The sequence below is a fragment of the Syngnathus leptorhynchus genome, chromosome 19, assembly GCF_054491065.1.
Source record: "Syngnathus leptorhynchus isolate UIUO chromosome 19, UIUO_Slep, whole genome shotgun sequence".
NCBI lineage: Eukaryota > Metazoa > Chordata > Actinopteri > Syngnathiformes > Syngnathidae > Syngnathus > Syngnathus leptorhynchus.
Genome location: NC_141213.1, coordinates 6610340 through 6625810, shown reverse-complemented (window position 1 = coordinate 6625810; position 15471 = coordinate 6610340). Strand labels below are relative to the sequence as shown.

At 40.8% G+C, this 15471-nt stretch overlaps 1 protein-coding gene across 8 annotated transcripts in view; it reads left to right on the top strand.

The window, feature by feature from the left end:
• The window catches only part of ctnnd2a (catenin (cadherin-associated protein), delta 2a), a 114543-nt gene that overhangs the window by 77071 nt on the left and 22001 nt on the right, over positions 1-15471 (top strand). For all 8 annotated transcript variants that reach the window (XM_085939463.1, XM_085939467.1, XM_085939466.1 and 5 more), the window contains 4 exons: positions 2216-2348; positions 7005-7218; positions 10803-10989; positions 14744-14861. In XM_085939463.1, the coding sequence (XP_085795589.1) occupies positions 2216-2348; positions 7005-7218; positions 10803-10989; positions 14744-14861 (652 nt within the window). The remainder of the gene's footprint in view (positions 1-2215; positions 2349-7004; positions 7219-10802; positions 10990-14743; positions 14862-15471) is intronic.

Here is a 15471-nt window from a genome sequence, read left to right as displayed (position 1 = left end):
AATGTCACGGTCATAATAATAAAGTCTTTATAGAAGTACATTTTAAAATAATTGTTCAAAATCTTAATTGCCATTTGATAAGTAGGGAATAATTAATTCAAGTCTACCCCATTAAAATGGCTGTCTGCCCAGTCTTTGCTGTAAACATGGTTGACTTCAACATGTTTGTGTTCAGTGTTACATGCGGATCCATTGAAGCCAATCCCAGACGTCGTTTATTGGGCACATACAATTCAATTCACACATATGAGAAATTTCGAGTCATCAGTGTATTAAAAAACACTCTGAGAACACACAAATTTCACGCAGAAAAACTTCTGACCGAATTTTGAACTCGATCCAAGACGTGCCAATCGCCTCCTGACAAAATACAAAGCCTTTATCAAATAATAAAGCTTTACACGCCATTTCAAAATATATCCACCATATTTAGAGGCGTTGAAGCTTGTCGAATTGTGCCAAGGGAAAGCTGCCTTAATACATATTTAGCGTGAACCTTGCGCTTTTGCTGGCACGACTCTTGTCGGCGCTTTTGTGTGTTTGCAAGCCGCTGTTTCACGTCACTGGCTTGTCGCCCAGCAGTGTGTCTAACAGGTTTGGAGCGCTCATTAGCACCAGTGTTGACTGCTGTCCTGTCTGAGGGCTGTTTACCTCTTTATCATTCCTTATTTTAAAGAGAAAATGATTTTTCTTTCCCTTCTTTTGTCCCTGTGGGTTTTTCCGCCCATCCTCCCTCAGCGTTTTGCTCTGCGTTCCTCTCCGTGTGTGTGTGTGTGTGTGTGTGTGTGTGTGTGTGTGTGTGTGTGTGTGTGTGTGTGTGTGTGTGTGTGTGTGTCTGTGTGTGTGTGTGTGTGTGTGTGTGTGTGTGTGTGTGTGTGTGTGTGTGTGTGTGTGTGTGTGTGTGTGTCTCGCTCTCCCTACCAGGCCTTTTTAATTAATGGTGAGCCATGACGCTTATCTCATCAGCAGATCTCGCTGCTGTCTATTACAAAGCTGTGTGGTTGGAAGGGATGGATCACATACTCGCACACACACACAACCAAGTTTATATAGAAACAAAACTAAAATAAATCTACACTTTGGAAACAAACAAATCACGTGTGCCCACATCCCAAGCCTTAATCAAATCTTGCCATTTGTACAGCCACATCAACAAACTGCCCTGATGTTATCTACCCATGTGATTTAGTGTTGTTTGAGGTTCTCTCCTCCTAAACGCCCTGGGACTGCGCCCTTCTCTAGGTTGGTCTTCCTATCGCTTCTCGACCTCCCTCCATCAGCCATCCTTTCCGGCTGAATGAACACTTATCATTTGGCAGATAAAGACCCGTCCAGGCAAGAGCTCACTTTATCTCAGAGAGCCATGTTTACTCCTCGTGAGCGCTCTGCTTTGCAAGCCTGCTTCACACACTGCATGCTCTTGATCCAGGAGAGAACACAGCATGGAGGCCGGGGCCATTTCCAACTCCTCGGGCTAGTCAATTTTGCTGTATTTACCCTATTTTCATGTACGGGCAACTGAGGAAAATAAACCAGGAGATCAAGATGGGGGGATTATAGCACACGCTATTTCGGCACACAAGAGCCAGCGTGAAGGCGGTAACAGCAAAATCAATCCTCGTAGAGTCCAATCGATGCAGGTTGCAAAATTTCAACAAAGGCTTTAGTGGCCTCGCACTGGGAGTTTGCTGAAAGCCAGTTACTTACAGAGTGGTTATTAAAGAAAATAACATGGGTGATTGTGGACACATCCCCGCCCACACTGTCTCACACACTCATAATTTTCTCTTTCAGGGGACCATTACAGAGAAATTATCAGCATGGGGGGATACTTCTATGAGGGAGCCCATTTCCTGGGTGTTATTTTACTTTATTTACTCTTTCCAGTCTGATCACAAAGGTGGAAATTGATGAAAAATAGCGCAAGTCAAGGTACAGTACAGTGGCTCGAGTGGCACCTAAAGTACGGCTCAATAATTAAAGGAAAATTTGAAATATCAACAATTATATCGCGTTACCATGGAGCATTCTTTTATCTTTAAGAGAGGTGACGTCATTTTGGGGGGTCGGGTGCACTTGGCGGTCCGATTCCCATCTACAGAAACTCTCCGCTATTCATCAAATCTGTAGCCTTTTGTGTGTCTTCCCTGTGTTAATATCGGCAAGACGCATCTCCCAAGGAGTCCAAATGTCTCCATCTGTCCTGTCTGCACAGGGAGTTTGGCTGGAGAGATCCAGAACTGCCAGAGGTGATCCAGATGCTGCAACATCAGTTCCCATCTGTGCAGTCCAATGCTGCTGCATACCTTCAACACCTCTGCTTTGGAGACAACAAGATCAAAGCTGAGGTTAGTGTCTGCATTGTCTATAAAACACTTCATAACAATGAGGGCCATTCAATTTCTCTGCATACGTAGTTATGGCACGTAAAAAAAACAAAGCTGTTCTGGATTATAAACCGTCTAAGTGCGTTCCTTCAAGTTCTCTTTTCTACTGATTTGTTTAAACCGTCCGTGACGTAACCCTGAACTTGTGCACTCGTTTCTCAAACACAATTTTGGATGGAAGCCTTCCATCGGATACTTAATGGAAAACTTTAATAAGACAAGCAGCCATTTAAAAACACTGTTGCTGCACACGATTAAAGACAATTATTTTAAGTACAATTGTATAATCTTTGAGACAAAAACGGTCCAAATCTAATGCATTAGCAATTATTCCACTCAACTCTTGTTGCCTTGAAAAAAAAATAACTTAAGTGTCTTTTATAGTGGATGCAATTAGCATTTCTAAGAGAAAGCATCCAACAGCGAGGCAAATAGAAACTCTCTAGTGGATGGAGTTTTTTTTACCGCTTTGTTTGAGTATTTTATTTAAGGTCCAAAGTGCAAACAAAAACACTTGATCATTCATTGTTACGTGTGGGAGAAACATCAGCCAATAAACAGCCTGCCCCGGCACGGTAGCCATTCAATGCTCCTGAATGAAATCTTAAGATATTTTTATAAGTAGGATTGTGTTTTGTTCAGTGCACTTTTTAGTACGCTCTTCAAGGCTGTCCTGAAGAATACCGTCTACCTTTCTTTCAAAGAGAGAGAAAGAAAATCTCAAGAAGGAAAGATAAAGTAGTTAAAAGCACCTCTATTACTTATTAAAAAAAATATATATTAGACTTTAATTTCCCTCGCTGCCAGCTGCACTACCTTGCGTTTGATTATTTCAAAATAACACCATTATAGACCAACTGGAATATTCTTAATATCTTGACCTTGCTGGGCGACCTCTTCCGGGGATTCCCGTGACAATATCTCTTTGACGCCCTTTATTTTCTTATCTGCCCCTTTGCTCGTTGTGCTTTATTTGCCCCCTTTGTTTAAGACCACCGAGAAGACAAATTGACCAATAAAACAGGCCGGCCGCAGCCAAAACATTGCTTACTCCTGAACCGTCAAGGATAAAACGTGTCAGATAGGATTAAATGTGAATGGCAAGTTATGTTTTAGGGAGATACAATTTTTAATCTTTGTGATGAGATAAAAACAAATTAATGTTAAACAGGATTTTCCACGTTAATTAAAACTGGTGTCAAATGTTCAGTAAGCTGAACTGTGTGATGACATTTGTGACCATGTTTGCTCATCTGTAAATCTGTTCGGATTTAATGGAAATATGATGATGAAGTTAATTTATAGATTATAGGATCGGTTGAAAAGGCATATGACTGCTGATTTGATCTGGTTATTACGGAAGAGGATTAGGGCCAGTGAAGAAAAAAAAACGAGGGGTGGCAGGAAAGTCAGAATTCTGACTTCATTCTCAGAATTCTGACTTTAAAGTCGGAATTCTGACTTTATTCTCAGAATTCTGACTTTATTCTCAGAATTCTGACTTTAAAGTCAGAAATGGGGAATTCTGACACAAGTCAGAATTCCGACTTTAAAGTCAGAATTCTGAGAATAAAGTCAGAATTCTGACTTTAAAGTCAGAATTCTGACTTTAAAGTCAGAAATGGGGAATTCTGACTTTAAAGTCAGAATTCTGAGAATAAAGTCAGAATTCTGAGAATAAAGTCGTAATTCTGACTTTAAAGTCAGAATTCTGAGAATAAAGTCAGAAATTGGGAATTCTGACTTTAAAGTCAGAATTCTGACTTTATTCTCAGAATTCTGACAGAATTCTGACTTTAAAGTCGGAATTCTGACTTTAAAGTCAGAATTCTGAGAAAAAAAGTCAGAATCCTGTCACCCCTTTTTTTTTTTTTCTTCACTGGCCCTAATCCTCTTCCGTACATAGTAGAGAGTTTTTTTTTGGTTTTTTTAATTTCACATTTTATCCGTTCAGCCAAGAAATGTAAATGACACAAAAGATGGAAATAGTTTCATTGGTACTGTGGGATTTCAAATCAGTCAATTATAGTGATAAAAATGCAAATAAACATTTTTTAAACCAATTTTTGAGCCGATATTTTTTTCCCTCTCACGTACCATAATATTTTTTTGTCTGAGTCAAATTTCCGAAGAGTCACACAGCATAGATAAGGTGATGATTAATGTTCAAATATTTCAAAACTAACTCTTCACTGGCATTCTGTTAAATGCTACATTCCATTTGCACACATTTTATTTGTCATGTGACGGACTTTGTATCACATTTTTACATGACTTTTTTTCTATACCAAATAAATTACTGACTAAAGTTTGGAATCTTAGACTCATAACATTGTCAGGGCAGGTTGGCATTTAAAATTTAAACAGCTTGCTTGTATCTGTCTTTTTTTATCGTCTCACTTTGCATAAAATATGAACATAGATTATGACACTTCTTTTTGTCAGCACTGATCTAAAGACAGACACAGATGGCATGGGACGACACAATGAGCAGCAACCGGTAATTGGAGACACAATATGATTTGTTTCATACACAAAAGAGACAGAGGAAGAAGAGCATGAGGAGAAAGTGAGATAAATAAAACAATAGTGTTGTCTGCTAATTGGATCTGCAGATGAAGAATTGACCATGTTAGTGTACCTGATTGGTATGATGTCAAACATTTTTCTTTATTCACTCACTTGCTTGATTAGATGGCATGGTGTGTTTTTGTCCCTCCACCATAATCCATATTCACATCTCGAGATTTCCAAGAGCATTTTCCTATCTCCTGATACTTGTGTCACGCCCACAGTATGTTTTACTTGTTGACTGTAGATTTTTCCTTGCTGTGAACTTTTCATTGCGCTCTCTGCCTCAGTGCAAATATGACATGCTTAATGGTGGCCCATTTTGGAATGTCCCTATAGGGAAATCACTGCTTGAGGCCACAAACTCAATTAGGCAAAGGTTGAAAGGTTTTAAAAATCGAGGCAAACTGTGAGACCAAAGGAAAAAAAAAAAACTTGCATGAGAGCCCACTTGTCTGCTTGCATGCATGTGTGATGGATTTTAACTTGGAAGGTGCGTGACACGTCTTCACTCTCAATCAAGCGGCTAAACATTAAGTGTGCCGCTGATGTTTGTTGACATTCCATATGTGCTGACTCATGCACACTAACACACTTGTTTGTGTCACCCGTGCATAATGTGTATCTCGCCGAGATTTGTTTTTAGTTTATTTATTAATTTCTTTTTTTTAACGCCTGCAGGACCTCCGAGTCCCCCGATCCCGGCTGTCGCGACCGCTAACTGTTACCACAGCAATGCTGTCGCTATGGGTTACAGATAGTTGTGGCTGCTGCATCACAGCGGGAGACAAAGACAAATCAATCCCCGCTTCTAATCGTCTTTACACGGAATAAAGGCAGGGGGGAAAGGATGGTGGTTTTGGAAAGTCATGTCGGTATCGCTAAGACAATGCAAAGTAATATCGTGATGCCTTTCATAGAATATGAGATTAGCTATGAAACAAGGGAAAATGTATTGAGACAAAGGGAGGGAAGGAAAAGAGCTCAAGATTGTCAGGCGCGAGGAAACAATGTAGTCAATACAACAAGGTTAGTTTGCCATTCACGGGCAACCCTTAATCCGTTTTAATTGAATAGATAAGCAAAGTCATTTTACCCGATAGACTCCTGCTGTGTCATCAAACACCTCTGTCCTCTCCTTGCCCTCCATTGCATTCCTCTTTTCTTCTTCACTGTCTCTCCCTTTTCAATGTCTTCTTACTTAAAGGTAATCAAAGCTACAGTTTGTTAGAAGGTTTTTTTTTTTGTTTTTTTGTTTTTTAAATCCTTGGCCAAAGTCGCTTCTTTCTCTCTGCCATGCTATAAAGCCAAGTACCTCAGGGAAATAGTTGTCCAAGATGGACAGGGAAAGTTTTCCATCATCATTGTCACCAACTGTTCTGTATCTTTAGTGGTCACTTGGTTCAATTAAATCAACAGCTTGAATTGTTTGGTCCTAAATCCAGCCCATCACACAAACGTCCGTGAGGCAACAGTGATTTCACAAGCTGTTTGCTAAAATGAAAAGATATGTCATTTTTATCATCCTCTAAAAATGGAGGTAAATGATTGTGACTGTTACAATATCATCATCACAGCACTCAAATAGTTGTGATCAGGGCCACACCCCTGTAAGGTCACCGAATCCGTCGGACATGTACATATAAAAGCGAGATGTGTGTAGAACCGCCACAATAATTGAGACGGCTAGCTATAAAGCAGCGTGCAGGCAGGCAAGACATTATGTGTCTGACCCAGGTCCGCCACTAAAAGCAAAGAGGGTTTGGGGTGCAGACAGTGAAATATTTATTCAATCCAGATCCCATAAACTTTCATTTCACATCTAATTCTCACCTCTACAGTTTTACTCCCAACCAAACACAAAGTACATGAGTGTAATTGCACTTTGAATTTTTACTGCTTTGTTTTATGTACAGTATCACATAATGACTTCAGTGACCTACGTACATCTCGTACCGCTACATTGTCAGTGACTTCACTACAAATTTAAAGACCGAGGAATCAGTGCAGTGATGATTTTTTGGTTTGTTTGTATGTGTGGTCTAGATCCGCAGACAGGGAGGCATCCAGCTACTGGTCGACCTGCTGGATCACAGGATGAGCGAGGTTCACCGCAGCGCCTGCGGAGCCCTGCGGAACCTAGTTTATGGCAAGGCCAACGATGAGAATAAAGTGGCCTTGAAAAACTGCGGCGGGATCCCAGCACTCGTCCGTCTTCTGAGGAAAACAGGAGATGTTGAAATCAGAGAGTTGGTCACAGGTATGATTCATTTTACAACACACACGCCTTGTAGCTGTAGTGATTTGGAGCATGACCTTGCATCTTGCTATCCCCGGAAGAGCTTTTATTGTGGGAAAAATGCTTTTGCATTACACAAGATGATTTGGACACATTTTATAGGTAGAGGTGTAAGCTCTGAAAAATCTGGGGCACATATGCAACATATTCTTGGAGGTTGTGAAACATGTTTTCTTTGTATTTGAATGGAGATGTTCAACACAACTCTTCAATTCCTTCTCAAAGTGTGTTTTCTGTGTCCTTGACATTCACACTCGCAGTATTGCCGTCATTCGCAACTTTTACCTCAAAGCCTTCAATCAATTCCAACCATTCACCAAGGCTGTTAAACGTTCCGCTTGATTGATTTTCGAGACTTTATCCTCGAATGTGTGTATATTCTTACGTGGACTCAACTTATTGGCCCTTTCCTTGTGCTCTATTCGCCGGAGTGTGATTCTACATGAATCGGTCTTAGACCGTATAGTTTATGCTGTAGATATATTCAACGTACAACCTTTTCAAAGTAGTTCAGATGTTTTTCTGAGGATCAAACACATGGTGACCCATTCACAGTTGCAAATAGACATCGAGCACTCGGCTAAAGCCCAATTGTATGAGCCCAATTGTTCTTTAACATCTCATTCATACACATTCACAGCCTCATAGGTCGCTGGCTCTCCAAGGAGTTATGTGAAGCACAATAGCGACAAGTCGGCGAGGGATTTTGAAGCTCCCTTTAGAGATCGCTCAAATACTAATAATATCCCACCAGAGCGCTGGAGAAACAAAGGAAGAATGTGGGTGAGGAGAGAAGAAAAGAGCAACATGACAGGTTTTCATGACTGTGGTTCATTGAACAACCTTTGTGGCTTGGCTGAAAAGATAAACTGACAGGAGAAATCCAAATCAAGAAAATCTGCCTTTCTAACTACGTATAAATTGGATCTAATCTAATCTAATTAGAGACTGACATGGGAGTAAGAAGAATCATATTCAGTTTTGATTCGCTTTCCATTCTCTTTCAGTCGCTAAGTTCATTGGTCCATCGGAAATACATCAGGATGCACATCGTGGTTATGCTTCTAATCTGAACCAATAAGACGCCTGCCTTCTTACCACCCACTCGTTCTTCTTACCATCCACTGGTTGACAGTCTTATTGGATTCTATATGCTTTGATTAAAGGCGCTTTGTAGGTGGAGGAAATGAGACAGGAAAGCTTTTACTGTATTGCACTGTTTAAATTCAGACAAGCTTTATTGGCATCCTGACTCTCCGTGCGAGTGAGATAGGAGGAAGTTGAGGCTTCCGGGCCTGTCAATCAAAGTCCGGTCGATGCCGAGGCTCTGGGTGTCAATAGGAGATGCTATCCGTGCTTGTGGGCTCACCTTGAGGTGCTGGACTGTGACATGTGGCTGGCTGCAGCTTTGAATGCTCGCTCTCCTTAGCTGAGAGAGGTAGAGGTGACGTGCAACAGTTGTGTCGACTTGTGTCCAAAATGTCATTTACTTTCATCAAGAAATTCAAATACCACACTCTTTTTGGATATTGGCTGTATAATTTCTCATCTTTGGCTTTATTCATCAGCAGGTTTTCACTCTGCTCTCAACTAATTCACACGTGGCCACATAGATGAGGCCTATTAAATCAAACATTTCCACTTGAGTCCTAACAGGCCTGGCTCAAACCTTACAAGTCATACTCTCATTTATTCATGAATTCATGCAATCATCCCCACATTTCCCCCCCAAACCACCAAGCTCCTTGGAAACTGTCTGTCAAGTGTCTGGAGGGACCCAGTTGGAGCCAAGAGAGAGGCGGATTAGAGAGGACGAGATAAAGGAGGGTGCACGCACGCACACACACTGGCTGGCACACAAAAACTCTCAAATGATGTCATTGTCTGTTGGTCACCTGACTCCTGCGGGGCCTGCGGGCTTAGCGAAGCATGGCAGATCCATGTTTCTTGAGCAGGCAGATGTGTGTGCGATGGTGTGTGTCAGACCTGAATTTGGCCAACATGACACAGTGGCAGACGCAATGTCCTTGTCCCAGAAAACACAGCAGCCAGTTTTTTTTTTTTTTCCGTCTGCTGGAACACATCTATGGCTGCTACCTGATTGCAATCACCAACAAACGTTACTAATCACTTAAGAAACGCAGACTTGTTTTTCAAGACTGTTGACCTGTATATGTTGTCCGCAGTTGCAGTTCTAAAATGTGTCCGTGATCTGTTTTCAAATAATAATACCAATCAAACTTTTACTTGTTTTATGGTTTGAATAAAAAACTACGATTAAAAACACATTTTCCGGCAGTCTTACCAAAGCAACGGGTGGCATGATCGTTTCTAGTTTATAGTATAATCCAAGCATGTCTGAAAATGCAAAATAAAATTCGACCATTGAGATCAACTAGATGTGCAAGTCAAGAAAATGCTTGGAAAAAAAATATTTTCATATGCTGATGAGTCTGTTTTAGTGAATACAGCGTGTTTGCAAGTGCTTGTGACTGGGGAGCATTTGAGAGAGAGAGGCTTGAGGGGTGAAGAAAGAGGCTGATAAGCGCTAAGTGATGGCAAATGTTGCCATGGAAACACATGCACAGAAAGGTCCAAGCCCCTGATTGGTGCCACATAGCAGCAACGGTCATCGCCTTATCGCCCTCCTTGTCCTTGTTTCCCAGACAGTTAAACAGGCGCACACAGGCAATTATCCTCTTTTATCCTCTCACTCTTGCCTAATCTTACACAATTGCCACATTTCATTCATGCACACATTTATGCTTGGTTTGACTTTTTGATTTTTCCCCAATACAAAGTTGCGCTATTTAAACATGTTCAAGCTGTGTGACGTTTGATTTCTGACAATATGGGACTAGATGACATTCAATTGAATCCAAGTTTGTGTTTTTTAAACTCACCAAAAGCAATATGACAAAGCATGTGTCATCTTATGTCTCCATCTGTCGCTGGCTGACTAAATCATTACTCAGCTCGTGTGACTATCCTCCCCCATGTTAGTTCATTGTCACCAACTTTGTCAACATTTTTTAAATTTCAAATGTTGATCAGACTCATTCATTTTTACGGCTTGTGTCCGCACATTGTTCTATCTGTCGACGACAGCTTGTGTGCAGTCTCGGCACGACAAAAAATGACTTTTCAATGCATCGCAAACACCTAGTAAATCTTACGGACTGCTCCTGGGGTATAAATAGGAGAAAGTGATGTCAAAAAGTGATAAAAATGTTTCCCCCAAAATACCAGCTGTAAAATCCCTCTCCAGTGTGTAGTGCAGTTTCCATTGTGGCCTCGAGCCGAGCGGTGTGTCCTCAGTCACTTGAAAAAAGTTTCAGGCTGTCTTTGTTTGTCACGTCACTTTGAGCGACAAGCTCCAACACTCAACTTCACAAAATACAAATCTTTTGCTCTTCTGCTTAAAATCGCAATCTAATATTTGCCGACGATGAGCTGAGGAAGTGGGAGAGAGTGCAGAACCACGAGAGGGTATGTTCAGTTCAGTAGAAATGAATGACTTGAATCATTCCAATTTGCATGCGCAGGGGTTCTGTGGAACTTGTCGTCATGTGATGCTCTCAAGATGCCAATCATCCAGGATGCGCTGGCTGTGCTGACCAACAGCGTGATCATCCCCCACTCCAACTGGGACTCCTCCCCCAATCACCATGACGACCGCAAACTCCAGCTTCATACTTCCCAGGTGTTGCGCAACGCTACTGGTTGTCTCAGGTAAAAGCACTCTGCACACACATGCAGATATGCTAATTGTAACAAGTGTGGTCAACACGCATTTACTCTTTCCGGACACATCGTCTGTGTTTACACTTGATTGCTCAGAAACACTGTTTGTAAATTACCATTTCATTTTATTGATTCCCTGCAGTCATAGTATAGCAGCATGCATAATTCAAAGTTGTTTTATTAGCTTTGCTAGTGCATTCTCTATTATTTAGTTTTAGATTGAAGACCATGTGGCGGGTACACACTGCTTGTTATATGCTTACTTGATCAGGTTAATTTTGTTTTGTTTTAGGGAATCTGATAACAAGCATAAAAAAAAAAAACAATTGAGTGTTTGTCTATCTGTCCTGTGATTGGCTGGCGACAAGTCCAGGGTGTAAAATAAATTATTTTATTGAGGTATTTTGGTAATGGTAAACAAATCTGTGCACAATTTAAACTTGTCCTCCTTTGATGCTTGGTTCCACATGGTAACCATAGCAACAACCTTTCCCATTTATAAGTTCTCCTCATTTCCAGACTTTTTTTGTGTGTGATGCATCAGCCTGATTAAACATACTTCTGGCATTTTGAGGCTTGACACCATCTAAAAAGCAGCTTAATGTCCTTTAGCATCACAATGATGCGCTATTTGATCTTTGAATCTATCATTTCTAAACAGTAATATTTGCTTGAAAAGGACATTTAAAAACAGTCCATTCGGCAGATGCACACAAATTCACGTATGCACTCACACAGTATACACAAAGAGTTATCATTGCAGACACTTGGTGAACCATGAATGCTTTTCAATAGCCTCAATTGAATGATGTTTACCTCCCTGCAGGGTGCTGGTTCACAGCCAAGACACAAAGACACACAGAAAAAAAGAAAAAGACTCACTGTTTCCACACTATATACACTTTTTCTGTCTGCGATTCTATTTCTGGCCTTATCGGGATCCCACAAACGTGCGCACACACACAGACACACACACAGATGCATACTCATGAATGTCTCCTGTTTCCTCCCACCAAGACTCACATGCAAGCGTGGAATTAACGGCTGGATGATTCCAGACTGAGCGTCATCACAATGAGTTTATTATTTTCTTGGTATTATTTGTTTTGGATTATATATGTGTGTGTGAGGGAACTGGTGATGACCCTCTCGTCCCCGCATGCACGCACGCACGCACGGACAGGCAGACGTTGGACTAGTGTGTCGAGCCACCTCACACCAGCTGCTCTCATGTCACTCGGTGGTCATTTGTTCTTTGAGCGACATTAGAAAGCCATCTGCCAACCATTCATTGGTGTCCATGTGTTTCCTGTACAAGTTGGACGCTTGCATGAGTAATAATGCTATAAAGCTAATCAAAAAGAAACTTTTAGTTTACAGCTATTCAATTTGGCATTTTTTCCGTTGGAAAGATCCTTCTGAGCCTTGTTGGATTGTTTTCAAAAGGTTACATATCAATGTATTGGACCGTAGCGCTTGAGGTACGGAATTCAAGTGTCTTTTCCACTGGCACAGATGCAAGTGAAGAAAATCTCAACTCTGCCTTGAAGAACAATTGAAAGATTGGGTAAAGTCAAGCTAAGATCCCAATGTTGCAGTTGTTGATATTGCAGAATATTGAAATATTTAGTTTATGAAATAAGTGGAATTCGACATTCAAGTTCTTCAGTATTCCCAAATGTCAAATATTTTCTGCACTTTACTTTGTCTATGCCCTACTTTCCCCCTAATGCATTGATCAAAGGTTATTCCATGGCAGGTGACATATTTCTTTAAAAACGACGTGATGTATAGTCGAAGAAACGGCGTGTCATTTATCAGTCTGACAAAGCCAAAATAACGCTGGTTGTGAATTGTGAATGGGATGCTTAATCATGTTCTGTCATTCTTCTCACTTGGCAATTATTTAATGATGCAAGCTAATGAGTTCGACTGAATTAATGAGGAGTGACATCAGATAGGACGAGGTGTAAGTCAATAATGGAATAGTCAAAGAGTCGAGATTACCAGTTAAATTCCGAGAAATTCTCTGGTACTCTATCACACACGTAACTGACAGGCAGGGTATAGGTGCTCTCATTTCCTTTCTCACTGGTGCATTCTCCGTCTGAATTGGACACACGGTCAGATTACGGCATTGCTGCTTTGGGTTTCACATACCAAATGGAGCATCTCTTGGACCGACGAGCCAAGTGGTTATGGTGACATCTCACCATCTTTGCGCCTCCTGTTCCTCGAGCACACCCCAATATGTGTTGCAAGACATATTTGCAAAGCCAGAGAGAGAAAGAATGTATTATTATATGATACTTTCTTATTATTTTTTTGCCCTAAAATGTGAGGAACATTTCAAAAAGTATTTGCTTTTATTTCTGGCCCAAACTTTTTTTTCCTCACTATAAAAGCTAGCATAAAATAACAATTAAAAATAGAACACAACCTTATGCTAAATGTAGTTTTGTTGTATGTAGTGGTAACCCTGGGGGTGTTTTTATTCCAATAGAACATTCCCGTTTTGGTATTGGTAGCTGTGGGACCAGAACTGTACCTGGTCTAAAACAGATTCTGTCAATTCTGTCACGACTCGTTTAAAAGTCAAGCATGTGCCTTTATTACTCGGAATGAAGTGTCAGTCTTTACGCGCTTTGACTGCAGAGAATTGTCACTTTGAAGCCAGTTATGCAAAGTGAGCTTGTTTGGCCATTAGCATTCAGGGCTGGTGAAAACGACTTGACCTTCTCTTGGAAAGCATTAGACGTTAAGTTTTAATTGAGTTCTTGTGTCTTTCTCTCACCTCATTCTCATCGCAACGATAAAGGATTGCCCTCATTTCATAGACTAGTCAAAGAGCTGTGATCTCTTTATAATGCCAGCATGATGAATGGACTCCGCTGCATAGCATCAATACATTTCTATTGTCTGTCATATGTGTTCACCTACATATATGGGCAAACTCTGGGATGCGATTGACTAATTAGTTTGATCATTCTTTTGATGTTTCTGATTTCTGCAAACCTGTCATGGTGGAATTTCATTCAAACTGCAATTCAATGAGAGCCACTACAGTATAACATTACATAGGAGGAGGGTTCTGCAAAGAGCATGTCATGACATTACAGGAAGGGGAAGTGAGCATGTGCCGGGATCCGACCCTGGTGGTGAAGAATATAGAGGCCGACGGGGGCCAGCATTGATTCGTTTTTCATATTGGCATTATGAAACTTTAGATGGATGGTCGCAAACAGTCTTTTTTTTTTTTTTTGTTTGGACTGGATAGATATGAAACACAATTCATCTTTTTCAGCAGTTCTTATCAATGCAGTGCTTTTCCAAAGTGCTTCAGGTAGACTGAACATCAATATAAGAAGTCAGTTGGCATTTCAAGGTCCTGATGCAAATTTTTGTGGAATTACATTCACTCCGATGCATACATAAATCAAATCAAATATTAACTTCCAGAGCAACTGTAGCAATATTATTCCATCGATCCATCTATTTTCTATAGCGCGTGTCCTCGTGGTATACCCGGGACTAGGGTAGGTAAACCTCGGAGACATGCATCGCTTGAGATGTAAACAGAATGGTAATGCACCCTTTTCCAATTATAAGGGAGCTATCTACCTCACTTTCAGTGTCACTCGTTCTGTATATACTTGGTGTTATCTTCTTGCCTCCCCGTTTAGAACCATATTAAGCTCGTGTTTATCTAAACACACACTCAATCGGCGTGTGTTTTTTACAGGAATGTCAGCTCCGCAGGTGAGGAGGCGAGACGGAGGATGCGAGAATGTGACGGCCTGACAGACGCTCTGCTCTACGTCATCCAAACCTCTCTAGGCAGCAGCGAGATTGACAGCAAGGTGCGTGTGTTCAAGCATTAAATGTTTGCATCCTTTGCTCTAAAGTCTTCCCCCTTTGTTGTTCCTATGCAGAGAGCAGTATCTTGTGATTATTTGTCCATGTGTTTGTTTAGTGAGCATGCTACTTCCTGGTTTATGGAGGAGGATTTGAAACATTCCAAACAGGCCAATGCAGTGAGCAGTTGTTTTGACCCAAATTGAACAAAAATATTTTTTGGATGGGGTAAAAAGGTTTCCTGTGCTCATACCTTTGTCCTCACTGAAATTCAATGTGTAAAATTGTGCCACTTCCCTAAGTTTTGTATAAATTAGTTAAGCAAACTTACTACAAGCAATCCAAACAAAAGCCTCTCGCGTTCGCTCTTGAGGCTCATGGAATTCTCCAATGACACTGAGATGAGTGTTGACTTCTGCCAGGGCAAAACATTTCTATTTGGGATTCTCACTAAATTATACACACCTTCTTAAATACATCATGTTTTTTATGGAGAGTGGAGTTAAAAAAAAAGTCAGTCATGTAGGTTGAAAACAATTTAAAACAGGCATGTAATACAAATACTTAATATCGGCTATAAGTCTTTTGAAATAAAATGTTGTGAAGTTTCCTCTG